Raw genomic sequence first — 22,304 nt, 5'->3', positions numbered from 1 at the left:
TGGGAGAGGAAATGCACAGACACACAGGATAGGCAGGGGCTGGACTCAACTATTTCTGCGAGTTAAATATTAGCAACTGCAGAAATAGGAAAATATATTGCAGTCTAAGCTTATTAAGCCTGTTAGTCTTTGAAGCATTGGATATTTGAGAAGAGGAAAGCAACATAAAACATTAGCAAATTATAAGACAAGTACAGACCTAGAGAAGAACAATCTCATAAAATGTGAAAGACAAATAAGTAAACAGTAAACTCTTATCAAGCGGATATTTACAAATAGGTGTAGTTGATGCATTAAAATAAGCAAACAATCAATCAGTCATGCCAGTGTATCACACAATGAGGAGATTTAATAACCCTTCTGGGACACAGTATCTGGATCCTCTTCACACAGCATACTGGACAATTCCAGTTCTGGAATTCCCTCCCGAAACCACGCTGCCTCTCTCTCCTCCTTTAAGACATTCCTTAAAACCTAGCTCTTTGACCAAGCTTCAGGTCACCTGTCCTAATATGTCTCCGCGGCTCAGTGTCAAATTCTGTCTGCTTACGCTCCTAAGAAGCGCCATGGGACATTTTACAACATTAAAGGTGCTATATAAATGCAAGTTGTTGTTATTGGACAAGGCTCAGGTTTAACTCATTACCTTGACTTTCATTTTCTAGCCATGGGCATTGTTGAATCGGCCTGTACCGATTTTCCCCACTCAATCTGCCAGTGACCAGGAAAAGAGAAACAAAAGGCAGCCGGTACTATTGCCAGGCGTTTACATTCGTCACCAGCAGAACAGCTGGCTCTGGAGACTTGGGAAAGCCACTTCTCGAGGTGATTCAATGCCCGGCGGCAGCAGTAGGTCTGCCTCATTAGCATTACAGCATAAATCAGGGCTACTGCCAGCAGCAGCACTAATATACAGATACTAATATACATTGTCACTGTGAGAGTGTAACACTACTAGAAGAGCAGAGAGTTCTTCCTCTGCCCTGGCCAAAATTCTTCCCTCAACCTATACCAACAAAAATACGTGAACTGGTCAATCATCTCATTTGCCTTTTGTGGGCCCTTAAACAGCTGCTGCATTTGCCGACATCGCAACAGTGACTGCAACTTTAACAGCAACTCACTGCGTGAGGCACTTTGGGATGCCCTCGGTGACTTTATGCAGTGTTCATAAATGCATGTTCTGTCTTTCGACTACATCGGAGAGGTAATTTTTTTTAATACCAGTCACTCACAGAAAATCTCATTAATTCAAGACAGTAACTCTCACTTTCCAGTTGGTCTTTTGAGTACTCGAAAGAAGATTCTAACACTGAATAAAAGAACACCTGCTCTTGTTTAATCTGTCTCGAGAACACTGAGAATTCCCAAGTGTTCTCATTGCTTTGTACAGTTCACCACTTAGCCCAAAAACTCCCAATTACAGACAAAAAGCTGGGTCACGGAGAGTGCTGGGCTGTGATAAATCTCTCTGGCCAACCAGCAGTCTGACGAGCTGATGTCCATTGCGTTTCACTGGTACTCATTACACATTCCAACCCTAAACAAACACTCATATAAACTTTTCATTTGGACTAAAGGAAGGTTTCTTGTAGTCCGCGAAAGTTAATTAAAACCATTTTGCGATGTCACTATCGCGGTATTGTCACACCAGTGATTTGATTTCCGCTGGTATTTTTCCACGGGTATCAGAAGTAGTAAGACTTAGAATACACTGAAAGCTGCCAAGAACACCAAGTGCTCAGAGAGAGGTGTTAGGTATTTCAATCCCAGTCTCATCTGAACTCAATGGAGAGTTTCACTCGCTCTGTAGTGACAACACAAGGCCGGGGCATAAAAAAAATCCCATTGCCTGGCAGCTGATCCGAATGGTGATTAAGGCAGCTGAGCATTGGCCAACCTTCAGGCAAGGTAAGGGCAGCAGTTTGGAGGGAAGGGTGGGCAGGATGAGAGAAAATTTTTTAAAAGGCAAACCCAATCTCACTCCTCCACCATCTGGAACCAAGTGATTTTTCAGCCCTTTGGCTTCAGGAGCCTCCTTCTCCTACCTCATCATGATTGAGGGACTTCAATGGCACTCTAGTTTGGTCCAAGCACAGCACATCCCCATATCGATTCTTCTGCTGGTTGTATGGCTGTCTATGTGGAAAGGAAAGACACCATTAGAGAAAAATCACCATTGTTTTGTACGGGTATCGAACTCCCTCCATCCCCCCGTTTCCTTGATTACAGGCCTTCTCTAAGTAGGAGCACCCGACTGGGATCTCTACCAAAGGCTCTCTGAGCCAGCTACCACGGAGAACGTTACAGCAGGTCGGGAGCAAAAAATTCTCCCTCTCCGTTGTAGAGAATGACTTGACCATTGTAGAATGTGGTCAGACATTCCGAGTTTTGGAGGCGTTGGGAGTCTTGCAGGAGCTCGAGGCTTCCTTATTTAAGGCTGTGTACAGTGCATTGCACTTAATTTTTTCTTTTAAACTGGACTCTTGCTGTTCCTAATCAGTTACTGTGTGAAGGAATGAGCTAAATATTTCTACAGGAAGGATTCAGTAACTTATTTTTTTGGTGCAATTCTTGTGATATTTTGCTTAGCCTCCAGACGTTTATGCAATTCCTGTGGTAAGTCAGTGAGTCACATTGGCTCCAAGTGTAACCACCTACCAATCTGGATCCTCAAAGCTGGAGGGATCTCCATTTTATAATCCACCCACCCCACTTTTTCCTGGCTCTATACTTGCTTATAAACTGTTAAATCGCTAACTTCTTCCAGTTCTGATGAAAGGTCATCGACCTGAAATGTTAATTCTGTTTCTCTCTCCACAGATGCTGCCTGACTAGCTGAGTGTTTGAAGCATTTTCTGGCTTTATTCCATTTTATAGAAGGTTTGATAGGCATCATGTTATTGGGATGGCATTTGTAGCGAATCAGAGAGTTGTTTCCAGCTGGCCCTGTGCTTTAGTGTCATGGCAATGCCAAACAAATCAAACAATGAGTCCAATGATGAGGACAGCTGAAGGGGTAATGCTGACTTGCAAGAGTATAAAATAGTGAAAATGCCATTTCCATGGACTGTGGTCCCCTAAGTGTTTAGCAGTGCGTTCCTTCTGATGTCTATTCTCCCCTCCTGTTACGAGCTCACTTCTGATTTTATTTGCAAACTCAAATTGTGTAAAAAAAGAATACAACGAACTATATTGTTGGGTTTCAGTTTTAGTTAATTCCACTGTTTCATACTCATTTGTTTTTAAGATGCACAATTCTATACATGGTGTCACCCTTATTTTAACTGTGCAATATTAATTTTCAGAGTCCCAGTAGAAGCTTGAATATGATCCCCAAAACACCAACAAAAATCCTAAACCATGTACAGTAAAAACTGATTTTCACTTATTCAGTCACTGTCAAGTAGTGTCCTTGATCTTGCTCTGTATTGGTCGGGGATGGGTGTCTGAAACTGAAGCTGCCGCAAGGTGACATGCCTGACAAGTGAAGCTCAGAACCAAAGTAACTCTCCCATCATAGACTCAGTAACTGATACCTAAACTAGACAGAACACTGTGGACCAGCCAGCCTGCCTCACTAAGGAGCCCTGATGGAGTAGACCTATCACCGGGCACCAGTCAGTTATAGGTTAACAGGTAGGGTTGTCCAAGCTGGGCAAGCAGTAGTCAGCTCATCAATGCTCCGTGTTAGTAAGCTCTGCACTTTTAGCTGATTAAAGGTCAGCAGTACCCCTATGCGTACTTGGAAGTTCCTAGGTTCTGCCAATCCACATCTAAGCTATCCCAACATGGTTAAGGAGGATGTGCCCCTATGGACAGGGTGTGTGCAGTCCATATCAGGCAAACAGAAACCCTACAGGTAAGGTGTAGATTTCACAGCAGTCTGAGTTAGAGACTCTTGAACGTAGTGATGGGTTTTGTGGGCATTAGACACCCAGTTAACCAAGAAAAACAACCACCACAATCTAAAGAGCATTTCAAAACGAGACTTATCTTACAAAATATGTGCCACAGTCCATTCTTCTTCAGACACAAAAATAAAGAGTTATATTTACGGCCTAGTGTCAGTCTTATTGGATTTCCTATGCCGGTTGAGTCTAGGGACACAGTGTTTTGTAACATAGACCCACTACACCCTGAAAGCCACCCTCCCTCCTGCTCCCAGCAGAGCCACAGAGGAACTAAACAAATGAGAAAGTCAACAATGAGAAAAGGCTCTTCAGCTCAACTGAGCTCGTCCCACTAGTATTCAAGCTTTTAGTCTTTGTTGGCCATATAGTTGTATACCTCAAGCCTCAGGGAGGCTCATATGAAGTTTAAATCCATGTTCCATTAATTTGCATATCTCAAGATGCTGATGCTAACAGATCTTGGTGTTCTGATTTAGGGTTGAACTACCCATGAGCCAACACCATCTTTTCCAAATCTCCAGGCCAAAAAAAAAATTCAAACAGGACCAGCCAGACAGTAAGAAATAAAAACTTAAACAGGAGGGGGGAGTTGATTAGGCATCGAGAGCCAGATTACCAGAGCTTGGGGGGCCTTATATGGCCCTGGGCCAAAGTTTGGAATAATTCAGATAATATGTGTAAATGTAATTTCTGCTATAGGAGCTATGTCAACATGGATCTCTACTTTGTATAGAATGGTAGTGTCACGATGTTTATTTTACACTGTGCTTGATTTCTTTAAGCATCTAGCAATTGAATACCTGAAAACGGAGTACAAAATTTATTTTTGGCTACATTCTGTAAAATTGTGCCCATGTGTATTTGCAGATCTCTTGTACATAAGATCTGATATAAAATAATGATAAACCTGAGCAGACCCAAAGACTAGTGACGTAAGCAGCCGTAGATTTATACAGCCACAGATGTACGTTAATTTTATACTTTTTTTGTATTAATTTCTTTTTTAATTTGGTAGGAAATGAAGATTTTGGAACAGTCCTCTGAAAATCAACAGGTACAGGTTTTCATAAGCCTACTAAGTGCCTACAATTATCTGGTTCCTTTACTGCTGTCTTGCAGATATTTTGAGGTTGATATCAGCAAATGTATGGTATTTTGTAAGCTCAGTTAATTTACGTGCTATGGTTTTTACAGTTTAACAGACAAGTTTTAATTTGGAAGATGGGGAACATAAACTACTGAATAAATTATGTGGCCCACTAAGAAAAAAAATCTATCCCACTCAGTCTAACATTGCCCCCGATGTCTTTGACTCCACAACCTCACCTAGTAATTATTCCAAACATTCCTTCATTGAATAAAGATTTTTTATTTAAGATCTGTTTTGCATTTACTTTTCACTAATTTAATGTCCAACTGACGTGACTCACATGAAGAATACTATTCCTCATTCTTTCTCACTTAATGAGCTGTATTTGTTGGGTTCAGTATAGGATAATCCTCATCTTCAGGAACAACATGCAAACAAACTAATACAGCCAAGAATCTGCCCAGTGAGCAAGGCAGAAAGCAGAGGAACTGGAATACTACATTACTACATACTAATTATTGATGTACAATAAGCATTTATGAACGTGTATTACAATACTAGAGAACACCACTAGCATGTCATGTCTCCTAAAATCAGCCACTCCTACCCCAACCAACCTGGAACCTGCAAACTAAATACAGCCAAGACAATATTAATGTACACTGTGGTATTTAAAACTCATTCTTCTTATTCTGTCTCTTCCCCTCTTCAGCATCGGCTTGGCTCACTGATAGCACTATTGTCTCTGAATTAGGCGACTGTAGGTTCGAGCCCCAATGTAGGACTTGGGCACATAACCTTGGCTAACACTTTAGTGCAGTACTGAGGGAGTGCTGCATTGGCAGAGGTGGTGTCTTTTGGATGAGGTGTTAAAGCGACGCCCTGTCGGCCTGTTCTGGTGAATGTGAAAGATCCTACAGCACTATTCAAAGAGCAGGGAATTTACTGTGCACAAGTTGGCTGCTGCGTTTGCCTACAAAACAAGTGACTACAATTCAAAGGTAATTCATCAACTGTGAAGCACTTTGGGATGTCCTGAGGACATGAAAGGTGCTATATAAATGCAAGTTCTTTTTTCCTCCCTTATCTCCCAGTGAATTATTTCTCCCAAATCAAAGTAAATTTTAAGATGATCTCAATAAAGCTGGAAATGGATTAATATGAAAAAGAAACCTTTTTACATACAGTCCATTCGTAGGAACAATTAGATCTATTCTTCAAATGTGGTAAAAAGATGACACATAATTAATACTGGGATCACAAGGTTAGCAGCAACAACTTTCATCTGTATAAAAGCAAAGCAAGATGCATTATAACATCCTGGATCATTACGAACCAAACCCAACAGCAGCTCTCACTCCTCAACATATGACCACAACTACTACTAGAAACAATTGTAAGCTCACACCACACTATGCTACCTAATTATTCAGTTTCCAAGATTACTAAACACATACTAACCACAGTGCAACCACACATCAAGTATAGAACTCCAGTGAACCTCGAGCTCAATTATTGTAGCACATATGGAATACATACTAATCAACTGTGTACATTTATGAAAACAAATAGTCTCTACCCAAACTAGAAATGTGTCTGTCTCAACTGCCTGACATTTAAACTTAGAAAGTATTTGTACAGAAATAAACAAACTAAATATGCACTAAGTTGGAAAAACAAACACATTTTACAAGTAATTCTAAAATAATAAAACACATGGTACAAAAATCTTACCCCCAACTCCAGGGTATTCCAGCCTCCATAAAAGCAACAAAAAAAAATCCCCTTTTTAAGGCATCCAACTGCTCGAAGGCAAGCCATGGAAAGTTGATTCTAGTGCAGTGTCTCTCCTCCACTGCACCCCCCCAATTCTGACAGACCAACACAGACTTCAGTCAACCAACATTTCTCGCATCCAATGTGCATATTCCCCTCATGTCAAGGTCAATTTTGCAGCGTCACAGTCACCTAGCTCTCCTTTTTACACCAAGAAATGTCATTCTTTGACCTCACAGAGGAATATAGAGAACCCAAAACACAGACAGCACTTAAAAATAACGCCACTATTGCATAACAGTCTACGGGAACAGAAAACAGGTTGCTGTGGATTTATTTCACTTGTGGTGAGACTCGACCTGTATAACTTGCCTCATGACTGGATTTAGGGAGATGACGGGATGAGGCAGGCTTGCAGAATAGAAAACACAAAAAAAACACTTCCCAGTCCAGGAAACCTACTCTGATTTCTCACATTTGCCTCTTTGAATTACTCGAATCAGCTAATACCTTGAAAATACAGATCTTAGAAGTTTGCCATTTGTGAAATTTTCTTCAGGTGAAGGGTCAAGTCCTATTGTACCTTCAGTGTACATGTACCAATTACAGAAGGGTATGGTAGATGGGGGTGAGCATGTGGCCACCTTATTTTATTAGGCTACAGTGTATGGTACAATAGAAGGAATCGGAGAAAATATATTAAAAAAGGGTTCCAAAGGAATGACATTCTACACTCTACAGCAGAAAATGTGCACACTTCAACAAGGAAACTTCAGTAATATATAGATGCCGAATGGTCTTAGTAAAATTCAACCTTCCAAACTCAGACTTTAGTAACTAGGAAGAACTGTCAAGAAACATCAGACAGCTGGATTTTACTGAGGACAGATTGGCATCTCTGATCACAGCACGGTCAAAGCTGAACCCCACTATCCGTGTGTACGTGCTGTCAGCTTGAAACTTGCCTGAAAAATAATGTCTCCTGTAGGGTTCCAGCTGGGCAGCCTGCAGCGAGAATATAAAACAAGAATGTCGCTTGCAAAAATATGTAAAAATAGTTTAGGTTAACGGATTCTATCAGTGCTGTGTAAACACACCGAAGTGTTTGTTTACAACACGGAAACAGTGATGTAAAGTAACTTCCTTGTGCCAGGATCTCTCTGGAGCCATAGCTTCCCAACGACAAAATCAGACTAAAAGTAAACAGTACTTTATGCTGCTTCCAAATCCAACGGATGTCTGATTTTGCACAGGGAGCGATGATATGGGTTCAACCACCATAGCAAGTTCCTAAATCAGTATTGTTTGGGAGGAACTTTTGACTGCAGGGCTCCCCTGTGGAAAGCATCCTCAAAGTAAAAATACATCCATTACTGTCAAATTTTTTGATAACATCAGAACGTCCCAGAAAATAACAGCGCTCTTTTAACTAGCAAGTGCCTTCTTCTGTGTTGCTGAATGTATATTGCCATACCTGTGACATATTCCTCACCCCTCTCTTCCCCTCACCAACACATAGCAAGTTTCAAATCTACACTGCACAAACTGAACAGTTTATTTGACGGATGATGCTCATTTTTCTAATTTGTACGGAAAATGATGGACCGCAAAAGACCCACTGGTCCATCCAGCCTGTCCTTCACAGTTGCGGTGCCTTGTGCATCAAAATATATACACTTCCCACCCCACCCGGAAGCTATGTAATCATGTAAACCGTTAAACATTTTTTTTTAACTATAAAGCTTTCACTGGGTAATATCTGCACAATATACCTTAGTATCATGCACTAGGTTCCCAGAAAAACATGTAAAACATTTCACATCAGTAGCATAGTATAAGTAAGCTTGCTTAAGGTAATGGGAATTTGTTGTGAATGGGTTAAAAATAAAAAAAATCTATAAACAGACTGACCTCTAATTCATGTAGCACCAGTCTGTAAATCTAGGGATCTGTAATTCTTTTCTTCATTGCTAACCTGCATTTATTGCTTTTCTCTTGGCTACCTGAATGCTTCTGAAACTGAACTGAATCAACCACTGTCAATGTCTAGTACAAAAGCCAATTATCATTACCTGGTAAACTGACCTAGTTGCACACAATCACGGTGTACTACGTTAACAGTTGCCATTGTTTGAAGATTTATTGAAGACATCACAAGTGGCTTTCATACCATAGGAGTGCAGCTGATTGCATATCCCTGGGTCTCCTTCCTTGGCAGCATTCCACAGTGTAAACAAGCCCAGGTTCCAGGAGCCGACAGCATTATAGGCCTAAGATTCTGCTGTAGGGACAAGGAAGCCGGTTTTATGACTGTACACGTAGGAAGCTGGCGCATTGCTGACTCTCAGCTAGTCTCTGTAGGAAAGTGGAACCTGTGGAGACTGGCTCCCTAATCTCAATGTAAAAGTGAGAAGACAGAGCATGCACACTGCACTCCTGAAACTAGATGAAATTACTTGGCACAAAATATAAATGCACCGGACTGTGATTGCAGGGGGAGGGCAGATTCTCAGTCTCGATCTTCTGATCTTCCACAGTTTTCTGTGCTCAACCTCAGAGTCCCAAAAGCACTGCTCAGCTGTTCGAAGTTCGAAGTGCTGCTGAACGCACTGTAACCAGCTGGTGTTGCAATCAGCCACACATGCAAGCTCACTGAAAGAGGTCAAGCAGTGCATAAGAACTGGGACCTTTTAAACAGTTTGTTCATTTGCTCAACAATTTAAAGGGACAGTGATCTGTCACCACCAAGAAGGACAAGAGCAGCAGGCACATGGGAACACCACCTGCACGTTCCCCTCCAAGTCACACACCATCTCGACTTGGAAATATATCGCTGTTCCTTCATCGTCGCTGGGTCAAAATCCTGGAACTCCCTTCCTGACAGCACTGTGGGAGAACCTTCACCACACAGACTACAGCGGTTCAAGAAGGTGGCTCACCACCACCTTCTCAAGGGCAATTAGGGATGGGCAATAAATGCCGGCCTCACCAGCGACGCCCACATCCCATGAACGAATTAAAAAAAACTTGTGGAAGAATGCACCACAAACTGGTTACTTAATGTATTTGGGCTTCGCTCACTGTCACTTTAAACATCTGTGCAAAAACTTCTGCAACTCAAGAACGGAGTTACAGTAAGACAGTAAAGATCAAAGACCTCAACAACTAGCCCTCCAATTTCAGTAACAGTCTGTGATTCCTGCAATGGTCTTGTTATTGAAGCAGTACCAATGCCCTGATACCCCACTGACAGAGTCAGAAGAACATCAATTAATTTTCTGCCAATATGTTGTAATATTTTTGCATGGTTTATGCAATCTAGATAACTACCAGTTGATTTCAGTTGAAGAATGAAACTTGCATTAATGTGTCGCAGTCCAGATTTTTAATATGTAAAATTGACTTTCTCCCATTGCTTATGAGTTAACCAGGTCTGACTCCAGGCTATATGGGATGTTTATTTTTAAAGTCAGTTATTTCTTTTTACCCTATAACCCTCTTGTTCCAAGCAGATTCCCGTAGACCACGACAGCTCTAAAACCAGCTTCTGGAAAGTGCAAGAGTGCTCGTGTCAACTAGTCTTTGGTTTCTCTCTGAGGAGATGCCTCCTTTGCTGTGTCTCACGACTCCCACAATGGTACAGCTAGCAATCCCGCTGTGTGGGCAGTTGTGGATATAACCTGCCTCCTGCCATTCCATAATGCAGCACACAATAAGAGAAACTTGGGTCTTTTTTTGGGTAGCATAGGTCATTTGACACGACACAGTCTTCAGCTAAGAAGGGCACTGACTGACTGGTCCATGGCCTTCCTCACAGCTATGAGGAGTGTCACAACCAATGGATCAGATCAAAGCTCTGCAGTCCTGCCACATCCAGTCGTGAATGGTGGTGGACAATTAAACAACTAACGGGAGGAAGACGCTCTGTAAGCATCCCCGTTCTCAATGATGGCAGAGTTCAGCATCTGAGGGATTCCATTCGCAATCCCTCAGATAATGAAGCAGTCTGTGCCTGCATGCAGCAAGGCCTGGACAACATCCAGACTCGGGCTGATAAGTGACAAATAACATTCGCGCCAAACAAGTGCCAGGCAATGACCACCTCCCCTTGACAATCAACAGCATTACCATCACCGAATCCCCCACCATCAACATCCTGGGGGTCATCATTGACCAGCCATATAAATACTGTGGCTACAAGAGCAGGTCAGAGGCTGGGTATTCTGTGGCGAGTGACTCACCTCAGAGAGAAACCAAAGCCTTTCCACCATCTACAAGGCACAAATCAGGAGTGTGATGGAATACTCTCCACTTGCCTGGATGAGTGCAGCTCCAACGACACTCAAGGAGCTTGACACCATCCAGGACAGAGCAGCCCGCTTGATTGGCACCCCATCCACCACCCTAAACATTCACTCCCTTCACCACCTTCATCGTCGTTGGGTCAAAATCCTGGAACTCCCTACCTAATAGCACAATGAGAGAACCTTCACCACACGGACTGCAGCGGTTCAAGGCGGCGGCTCATCACCACCTTCTCAAGGGCAATTAGGGATGGGCAATAAATGCTGGCCTTGTTAGCGACGTTCACATCCCATGAACGAATAAAAAAATTATCAACAATGTGACTGATCAACAATGAGATGATGTGATTTGTGCAGGGGCAGATACCACCCTGGCTTAGAGATGAAGCCCAGTTACACTCTATTTTACGTCATGTTCGGTTACTACTGGCATTTCTCGCCAGTGAAAATAAAATTACGGATGTACCAATAGATCACTTTGCGTTGCTACCACATGTGCCACAGCTTCTGTCAGTAACCACGGCAACCAAAATGTGTAAATAAGAATAGAAGAAACTCTCAACACAGACAGGAATAGAAACATCAATTAATATTACACTGGTAACTGTAGATTCCTGGGCTTACTTTATTCCCACTTGTGGTACTCAGTTAGGAGGATTCTACACTCAGGTAGCTAATCCTGTAACATTCGACCTGTGTAATATCCTCTGTATAGGCACAAATTAAACAGCTTATATGACAGATAGTACAAAGCTCTAGCGCGCCACTTTGGCCTTTGTGGAATTCTGCTAGAAACCAAGACATACTGACTTATTCTAACACAGAACTGAACCATTACAGATGAGATATCCCGTTTGATGGAGTCAGTTTTTGTCAAACATTTCTATGGTTCTCTCTCCTTGCTTTTGTCTCTCTTTCAACACTTCTCTCTTCACAATAACCCAGCATCAGTTGCATGTCTGAAGGGCAGGCCTACTTCTGCCTGTAGCTCCTCTTTCTGTGACCTGGCTGAGATCAAGAGGTTTTTATGTCGGGTAGCACAACACAAAAGCCCCCTCCCGCTGCCCTCTATAATCTCGCTACCCAAGCAGCTTTAACTTGGACGTTAAATGGGCCACTGTCGTTCAAGTTTATGGTCTTGCAGTCTGTATAGAGCCTCGTGACCAGGTAGAGGGGAACTCAGCAAACAGATGTAAACGATGACGACGTGAATTATCACACACTTATTCCCCCGCAAATTTACCTACACAAGTTAAAACTCTACAGGATAAAAAGACTTGATACTACTGTGCTAACTCATGCCAACAGCTAACACAGCAAACATTAAGCACTGTTTTTAGCACCGCCTATTTGCTTAATTTGTTCAAAGCTCCCTGCAACTGCTATAAATATACATCTAATGTAAATATCCAGGGTGCAGTAGCTTTTGGTTGTACACTTGGATCAGCAACCCAGAGGTCATGCGTTCAAATCCCATGGCAAGTTGTGAATCTGAATTCAATAAAGCTGGTAATTTATGGGCTGGTGCGAGAAAAATGACCATGAAAGTTGCCATAAAAACCCAACTAGCTCCCCAGTGAACCGCAAGGAGGACCTACCACCCTTACCTGTCTGGCCTACATGCCCCGGCCCCATTCTATATGGTGGACTCCTAATACCCTCAGGGCAACTAGCGTTGGACAATAAACACTGCATTGTCAAGTGATGCCTACATCCCAAGGACAAACAGAAAAAATTCTCAATCTGCCCTTTAATAAAGCAAATAGCAATTTCTGGGTTTTTTTCTTAAAATGGAGTCTGTTGGATTATGAAGCTCCATGAAAGGTGTACGCAGTTCTGGAAAATCAGCTGAACACTTAGAAACCCAGTAGTATAAAAACTTTCAGTGTTGCTGAAGAGGGAGCTCATTGAAGAGAGCACAGTCTACTCCTGGTAACTTGAATTATCTTTAAACAATGTAAATAACATGGGAAATAGGAATTTAGCAGTAAAACAACTGTATTATCAGATAATTCTGAATTAAGAGGAGTGGACTATAGGCATTGTTGGCCTAATCAAAATTGCCAGCAGCAGTTTCTGCCCTTAATCTGTGCCTGCTGCGTTATGGAAATTTTACACAGCGATATCCTTACACTAAAATGTAAAGAGAATTTTATGATCTCTGTGATTGCATTTACAATGGAAATATTCTGCTTCTTATGGAATGCTAAAGGAATGCCAGTATACTGATACAATGGCAACAGGAGCGGCTCTGCCTGAAACTCCATTACATAATTTTTCAAATAGTTTCGCTGCATGCAACCATCAGCTAAAAGAGGAAAATTTCCACATTAGAGACTGAAAACATGGATGGATAGGAAGAGACATCGGTTCAGGTTCACGTTTTGAAAATTGAATTTACACAGACTATAAATATGGTACACTGGTCACACGCCATGCACAGGTCACACCCCGTACGTCGGTCACACGCCGTGCACTGCGCCGGTCACACGCCGTGCACTGCGCCGGTCACACGCCGTGCACAGCGCCGGTCACACGCCGTGCACAGCGCCGGTCACACGCCGTGCACAGCGCCGTGCGCCGGTCACACGCCGTGCACAGCGCCGTGCGCCGGTCACACGCCGTGCACAGCGCCGTGCGCCGGTCACACGCCGTGCACAGCGCCGGTCACACGCCGTGCACAGCGCCGTGCGCCGGTCACACGCCGTGCGCCGGTCACACGCCGTACACAGCGCCGTGCGCCAGTCACACGCCGTACACAGCGCCGTGCGCCGGTCACACGCCGTACACAGCGCCGTGCGCCGGTCACACGCCGTACACAGCGCCGTGCGCCGGTCACACGCCATACACAGCGCCGTGCGCCGGTCACACGCCGTACACAGCGCCGTGCGTCGGTCACACGCCATACATTCAGCAGTTGATAAAAAGTTTCCTCCTTCCACTTAAAATATTCCCATACCATTTCTAGTTGAAAACAGGCAACTGAGCTGATCCCCGACCTCTGCCATTGCTGATCTGTAATTACCCACAACAGCTGACTTTCCCTTCCTCTGCTCTTCATTCACCCCTCTTTGCTTCCTGCAACAGACTGAAATCAGGAACTCACCATGTGGGAATTGCTGACCACTCCACTGTGGCAGCTGTAAGTAAATATACATTTGTCGATTGATATTTTGAACAGTGAACCTACAATGCTGCATGTGCATGAGAAGGACCACTCACTCTTGGAATACTACAACCCCAATTAGTTTGTGATGCTTAGTAACACCATGACATGCGGCTAATTGTGAAGGAGCAGAACACCATTATTGCTTGAACATTCCTACATAACTAGCATACTGTACATAGGTACAGAAGTAGGCCATTCAGTCCCTCGAGCCTGTTCCACCATGCAATTAGATCAAGGCTGATCTGTATCTTAGCTCCATCTACCCGCTTTGGTTCCGTATCCCTGAATACCCTTACCCATCATCTATCAATCTCAGTTTTGAAATTTTCAATTGACCCCCAACCTCAACAGCTTTATTTTGGAGGGGGAGGGGGGGGTGGGGGGGGGGGGGGGGCGGGAGAAAGAGTTCCAGATTTCCACTACCCTTTGTGTGAAGAAGTGCTTCCTGACATCACCCCTGAACGACCTAGCTCTAATTTTAAGGTTATGCCTCTTGTTCTGGACTCTCCCACCAGAGGAAATAGTTTCTCTCCATTCACCCTATCAATTCCTTCAATCATCTTAAACACCTCAATTAGATCACCCCTTTATATTCTATACTCGGGGGAATACAAGCCGAGTCTATGCACCCTTTCCTCATAATTTAACCCTTTTAGCCCCTTTTTTTTGGTTTATATGCAAACAAACACTGAACTAACAATGAGCAGTTGAAGGTGCCTGGAGGAGTCTCCCGTCGGATATCTTCATATTCCTCATAGATTCCCCTTTTCTGAACGGTGTTGACATGGTCCAACAGTTCCACCACTGTCATTCCTTCCAGCCCCGGCACGTGTATGGACACTTCATCTCTCGGGAAGCCCGTGATGAGCTCGTCCAGCGAGTCAGTGTGTCCATTTGGTGATGTTAAAAACTGTTTGTTCCAGCTGGAATGGTCCAGTTTCAGCACCCCACCTAAATGTTCTGGCAGGCAGTCCCTGGGTAGGTACTGTTTCAACTCGTGCGTCTTCACCATTTGCACCTGCAATGCAAACACAAAAGGGAATCAATACAGTCCCCATCGCTTATAGCGGGTACGTTTGTGCGAATGCGATGTGCCTGTTATACACAATGGCTGGTATGACATATATGACATCTGGGGACCCGGAGCACCAGAAAAAGTTAGGATTTGCTATACTCTGCCAGCTGAGTGAGAGGTGCTCTTAACCCGGGGATCTTAGTTCCCTTAGCCATGCCTAGCACAAGATGCAGGTTCTGCTAGTTTTTCTTAAAAGATTTCAGTAAATTCTCTACCTGTCCCCTGGAAATACTTCCCCTCAAAGGGTATTTGTAATATTTGTTGCTCCTGTAGGAATGATCATAAATACAACCATCCAGTTTGCAGAGCAATAGAACAAAATTCTGGAATTCACTGACTGTTTCTGCCCAAAACAAATGGAGCACTTAAGATGCTATAACAAGCAACTTTGAAATCGGCGTTAATAGTTAACAGTTGTCGCTCTTTGGCAATATAAGTGACTACCCATTTTAAAGATGGACATTTTAAGTGGTGGGGACTGTAGCAGCTGAAAATCAGCTGCGGGTCGGCAGGTCCCTCCGGAGGATTGTTAATGGTGTTCATGATCAGAAATGCTTATAATCGACAGGCTCCCGATGTTACGGTTGATTTTAGTTTAAAAGTTTTTAAATGATCGAAGGGCTCCTTCAATAACCCATCAAGTTGCTGAGCCATACAAGCCAGGAAGGTCCGGAGGCCGAGTGCCAGTCTGTGCTGAGTTAGCAGATCTCAGGCTACGATTGGCCGCAGCACCTTGGGTTAGGGAGGGGAAAGTCGGCCACAGTTCCCAATTCTGATAACTACCCAGCAAAGCCTGCTGGAAGTGCATGTGTGTGGATGGTGGATAAGAGCAGCTGCAATGCCTCCTGTAGTCAAACAGTCTACAGACATCAGGGCAGCACTCATTGCATCAACGACAAGACTACCATATAGCTGATAGCAGCACAGAATCACTTTTTCACAGGTCTCACAATCTCCTGCCAGCACAATGACCTCTCAGCCAGTTAACCGTGTGAATGTGCTCACGTCATGAGGCAAAATAGCATCATGATGCAAGGACTCAGAAGCAAGGACTGGCTGCTCATGAATTTCTAACCGCAACTAAATCAATTAACGTTAAATTTTTTTTTTAAAAATTGCGCACCACTATATTCAGGACAGAAAAACTTTTGATGAAGGGTCCACACCCAAAACTTTAACTCCTCTTGTCGTTCCCACAGATGCTGCCTGACCTGATGAGTGTTTCCATCATTTTCTGATTTTGTTTCACAGTTCCAGCATCTTCAGTTATTTTGTTTTTTGCTGCTCTTTAGCATCACCTTCCTTTAATCTCAAGTCAGTGCCCCATTGATTGTAGGGGTTTGCACCCCTGGCCTGCCGCTGACTATTTCATTTTGAATATAAAAAAAACACACAACATTTGAAATATGTTGAAATAAAAAGGAAAATTTTGCTTGTTTTTAGAAATACAGTTTCTCATTTCCTTTTGGGTTATTAAAATAAAAAAGTTCTGTGACCAAGGAGATTCAAACCCAAATGATGCTAACTTCTACAGCAGAACCTTAATTATCGGCTATAATGGGAGAGATACCCTAGCACATAAGCAAAGTTCCACTGGGCATGACGCAACAGTTGCGAATCAGGACAATGAAAGCACTCTGCTTTAAATTTCCAATGTTAAAACTTTAGTTTGAGGAGACAGAATGCAAGCCAGTGATTGTTTTGCATTGGTTAAATACTTTTAATACCTCCTGGGCAAATTATATTTTTCACTTGAGCTATTAAATGATAAATAACTTTTTTTGCAAAGTGCAATATAATAAGTTTGGGAAAGAAGTTTGTTAAAAGGTCTCACAATCCATCAGATTATTAACACGTACTAGTCTCCCAATTCAATGCCTCAAGCCCTCCCAAAATATTAATAATGGAAGTGCACGTCATTGAAGCTGTCCTGAATGATCATTTGGGGAGGGGCGGAGAGAGAAGGGTGAGAAGTGGAAAAATCCAAAATGACATATCCCCAAAACAACACATTCTATTTAGGTTATGTTTTCAAAAGTTCCCCATGCAAACCTAGAAGGGTTCACACTCGGAATTAAATCAGAGCCAAAATTGGGTAAGACACTTGGAAAGAATGCAAAGCAAGAAAGTCTGGGGGAACAGTTACTTTTAAAAAATACAGGGTTCATCCCAGCAACCAAACTAGAAATGAAGGCTGAACCCTCAAAATTTTAAGGGCACCATTAATCATTAAACAAACATTCAGTCCACCCTGCCCTTTCTCCAACCTGAACCGCTGGGTTAATGTACATTGTGATTCAAATCCATCTCCATTTTATTGCCACAGCAATATACAAGTCTGCTTGCCCACAACCCCCACCCCACCCCAGCCAGGTCACACGTCTGTGGACTTATCTACCCTCCTGCAACAAACAACTGTCCAACTTTAAAAATAAATCATCAGGTCTTCGTGCCTGAATATTTATTCTATGTATTAAGTACCCAAAGAATTTCTAACAAAAAGCATTGCGAGATCTTTTCCTCCATAACTTGCTATCACATCTTGCTTTATACTCTGCAAGGCGAAGCCTTTAGGCACTAATCACATGTTGTATTTCTAAAGACTGGCTTCTATTGTCGAACCAATTCACCACGTCTCCTTCCAGTCCACGTGTCCCAATTTTCAGCAATCATCCATGAGGGACTCTTCAATAGCCATAAGAGCACTCTTTTTTAAAACACTTATGTAGTTATTTTAATGAAAACATGCAATGGTATGAGCTCACAATGACATCTTACATGTCTAGCAGTTTCAACTAATTTTCTGGAGCTCCAAAAATATACTTCATTAAAATTTCTTATTCTCGTTAAGAAGGTACAAGGGCTTTCTATGTTTGGCAGCTTTGTGAGTATCTCACAACTTTGATCAAGTAGTTGTCGGGAGCAAAGTCTTGGATAAATTGCACTGGATACCACTAGGGAAGTGGCATTGACTATTATGTGCTTTGGCAACCCCAGTTCAGCAAATGACAATTAACGCTGCACTGAATGTCTGTATACAAAGGGCTCAATTCCAAGGTCAATTATGCTGTCTCGGAAATCCATCGACAGGAAGAAGTGGTGAGCACTTCTGGAATTCTGTGCAGACTATGGGTGGATTAATACAAAATGCTCCGAGTTCCAACCAGAATCCTGGAGATAAAGGCACTGGAGAAAGTGCAAGAAAGATTCACAAGAATGATACCAGAACTGAGAGGATATACTTATCAGGAAAGACTAAAGAGGCTGGGGCTCTTTTCTCTAGAAAAGAGAAGGCTGAGGGTTGACCTGATAGAGATCTTTAAGATTATGAAGGGGTTTGATACGGTAGACGTAGAGAAAATGTTTCCATTTGTGGGGGGACCAGAACTAGAGGTCATCAATATAAGATAGTCACTAATAAATCCAATAGGGAATTCAGGAGAATCTTCTTTACCCAGAGAGTGATTAGAATGTGGAACTTGCTACCACAAGTTGAGGCAAATAGGCAGAGATGCATTTAAGGGGAAGTTAGATAAGCACATGAGGGAGAAAGGAATAAAAGGATATGCTGATAGGGTGAGAAGAAGTAAGGAGGGAGGAGGCTCGTGTGCAGCATAAACGCCGGCATAGACCAGTTGGGCCGAATGGCCTGTTTCTATGCTGTAGACTCGATGGCTACAATTCTGTAGACGGTCTATGGCGGCATTGCTCTGATATGGTAGATGGTGGATCATAGCGTAGAGTAGACCATGATCATCACCAGTAACTGTGGTTTTGGACTGAAGTGTACACAGAGCAATAGGTGGGTTTACTCTGCAGCTTACCAGAGCTAACCATGTCCCACTGCAGGGCAGACACAGATTTTTAAGTCACAAAGACAAGTATGGTTGACAGGTTTGAACACTCTTAGTATATCTGGCCTACCAGCTTTTGCAGCTAGTTCGGTCGTTAATCTGGGATGCAGTTTATAGTACTGACATATCATCTACGGTCAAAAGTGATGCATGAATTCAGTTTCCTAGCCCAGATCATTCTGCCACATCAAGACGAAGTTGCTAAATCTATACGTTCAAAATTACAGCCAACAAAATTGGACGACGGCAATACTGCAAAGCTGTCCTAGTACTTACTCTTTCCCGAAGCTTTTCTTTAAGAATTAAGCTTAGAACGGAATACGGGAATCGAAACCAGACAGGCGCACCAACAATGAACACTTTTTTCAAACGAGCAGGAAAGGCTCCCTGAAAATAGAAAGGTGGATATTTCAGTGATACATGATATAGGCCGGCTGCTATAGGCTGGGTTCTCAAACACCTGCAGAAAAATAAATGACTGACCATTTGATATAATATGACTGATCGAAAAGGATGTTTCTTCCAAGGTAAAATAATAAAGCTTTACCAGATCCATGATTTTATTTATTTTTGGACAAAAGCAGTTTATTAAGACAGTAACAAGTTACTTATAGGAGCCCACCTGCATAACTGGACAGATACGAATACTGAACTGCAGTATAATTTCCGCTGCCAGAATCAAAACCAGTCTGCCCTTTTTTGCTTTGTCGTCTCATGGGCAAGACAATTTATGGGTACCCTTTAAAGTTTTATATCATTGGGTCTGCCAATAATTATACATTTCTGCATATCTGTACTGCTATAAAGAAATAAAAAAGAAAGTGAAAGAGAAAAAGAGAATAAAAGAAAGAGAGAAAAAGGAAGAAACCAGATAGGCGCACCAACAATGAACACTTTTTCGAATGAGCAGGAAAGGCTCCCTGAAAATAGAAAGATGGATATCACAGTGATACATGATCTGGGCCGGCTGTCATAGGCTGGATTCTCAAACATTGGCAGAAAAATAAATCATTGACCATTTGATATAATATGGTTGATTGAAAAGAACATTTCTTCCAAAGTAAAATAATAAAGCTTTACTAGGTGTATGATTTTATTTATTTTTGGACAAAAGCAGTTTATTAAGGCAGAAGCAGGTTAGTTACAGGAGCCCACCTACACAACTGGACAGATATGAAGCTTGAACTGCTGAAGGAAGAGAAAGAGAGAAAGGAAAAGAATCAAAATCAAAATAACTGCATTAGAGATGCATTACCAATAATTATGGAGTTCCTTCCCCTCAATTACCAGAGTCGTGAGGTCCTCATTTAAAAGATAAAGCATAGGCAGGGTCTCAGGATATTGGATCCTCCACTGAATGAAATATTAATTTCAGGCAAACCACATATTAGCTGAACCACACACTAATTTACCTACACAGCCAAGTGACTGCACTTTACATACAGTGAATAATTTTTAAAGAGCTTTGGAACTACTTGAGAGATGGGCACAGGAGCTACACAAAAGCAAGTTCTTTCTCTTCCTTCAGTGCATTGAACTTGGGCACAATTATAAAATGCTTGTTTCAGACCCACTGACCAAGTTGCGAGATTCAGGGATGAATGGAAAATGGGTCAAACGTGGAATGACCGGGTGCGAATTGTACCGTGAAACTGACTCCCCAAGCAAAGCATTGTCTCATTATTGCAGAATAATTTTAAAGAAAACACAGCTAATTACGTGTGTAATACTGACTCAATACTACAGCAGGACAGCTATTCAATACATTGTTAGAATTGACAGACATCAGTTAATGGGGTCATCGTAAAAGGAGGAAAGGGGCATGTTCCGAAATCATCCAGAGGACAGAAGTGACGCATTAAAGAAAATTTCTCGAAATGCACACTGGACGTTTTCTGTACTCAGAACAGATTTTATAACTCAAACATTCTCCACTGCCGTCCTTGAGCAATGATGGAATAATGAACGGACTAAACAGATCTAATCATAACTCAACTCGTAGAGAAGGCCCTGGGCATTTCCATTAACTAGCTTCAACCCATCAGCAGAAAATCAACACAACAGTCCAAAGTATTTAAGTTGCACATCAGTTTCTGTATCAGTTTCTTTATGGCCTCGCCCCTCACCATCTCTATTCTCCTCTAGCCATACAACGCTCTCCCCGAACTCTCCGTTCCACTGACTCTGGCCTCTTGTGCAACCCTCTTTCCACCCAAAATAGTGGCTGTTCCTTCAGTCAGTTTAGCCTCTAAGCTCTGGAATTCCTCTGCCTTTCCACCTCCCATTCCTCCTTTAAGACCCTCTGTTTACCCACTTCTTCAACCAAGCTTTTGGTTACCCCTCCTTTGGCTCGATGTCCATTTTTTTTCCCTTCTGCCTCTGTGGAGCGCCTTGGGATGTTTTTCTACGTTAAAGGTGCTATATAAATGCAATTTGTCGTAAGCGTAGTGTTGCTTCTGAAAATACACTTGATTTATTGCACTACTAAACTAACATTAGCATAGATTTTATTTGTTGACAGCAGTCAGAGAAATTTGAACATTTTTTATTATAGAATCAAGTATTGGAGCCAAAACTTTACACCAACTAGAGCTCACTACTGAATCAAGTTGCCCCTGAAGTTTATTCATCAGCTTCATTCATCAACAATCACACACTAGAACAATCACACCTGGCAGCACAGAAAGATCTAAATAATCCAATAGGATAGTTTGAATCTAAATGGATTTTTCATTTCCTGCCAGGTTAAGTCATTACAGCAAATGGGGAAAATTTAACTTTATTCAGTCCGCTGATGGTCAGAATCAGATCACACATCATTTTTCTTTTGAGGGAAGTGGAGGAGGAGAGAGAGAAGCATTAAAAGCACATCCCAAAATCATAACAATCCTTATGAAGGCAAAGATTAAAGGAAATTGCTTAAAAGTAACATTTTAAAATGCGTGGCAAACAGAATAGAATTAGACTGGGAGCTGACCATAAATCACTCATGACTGAAGAGCAATATCTTTTGATCAGTTCAGCAGTGGAAACATATTACACAGCCACTCCATCATCATGCATCAATATTCTGATAAATCTAAACATACTAATAAGCAACACTATGATCTGGGACTTCTCTA

The 22,304-nt window shown here is 42.3% G+C and overlaps 1 protein-coding gene across 1 annotated transcript in view; it reads right to left on the bottom strand.

The window, feature by feature from the left end:
- Positions 1–22,304, bottom strand: part of ptpn9a (protein tyrosine phosphatase non-receptor type 9a) — a 159,933-nt gene that overhangs the window by 34,490 nt on the left and 103,139 nt on the right. Inside the window, exons 6-8 of the mRNA XM_067973358.1 lie at positions 19,459–19,569; positions 14,952–15,271; positions 2,049–2,139 (exon numbers count right to left, since the gene is read on the bottom strand). Of these exons, the coding sequence (XP_067829459.1) occupies positions 2,049–2,139; positions 14,952–15,271; positions 19,459–19,569 (522 nt within the window). The remainder of the gene's footprint in view (positions 1–2,048; positions 2,140–14,951; positions 15,272–19,458; positions 19,570–22,304) is intronic.

This window comes from Heptranchias perlo, chromosome 38 (genome assembly GCF_035084215.1).
Source record: "Heptranchias perlo isolate sHepPer1 chromosome 38, sHepPer1.hap1, whole genome shotgun sequence".
Classification (NCBI taxonomy): domain Eukaryota; kingdom Metazoa; phylum Chordata; class Chondrichthyes; order Hexanchiformes; family Hexanchidae; genus Heptranchias; species Heptranchias perlo.
The sequence above is the reverse complement of the archived record's forward strand: the minus strand, read 5'-3'. Positions and strand labels throughout refer to the sequence as shown.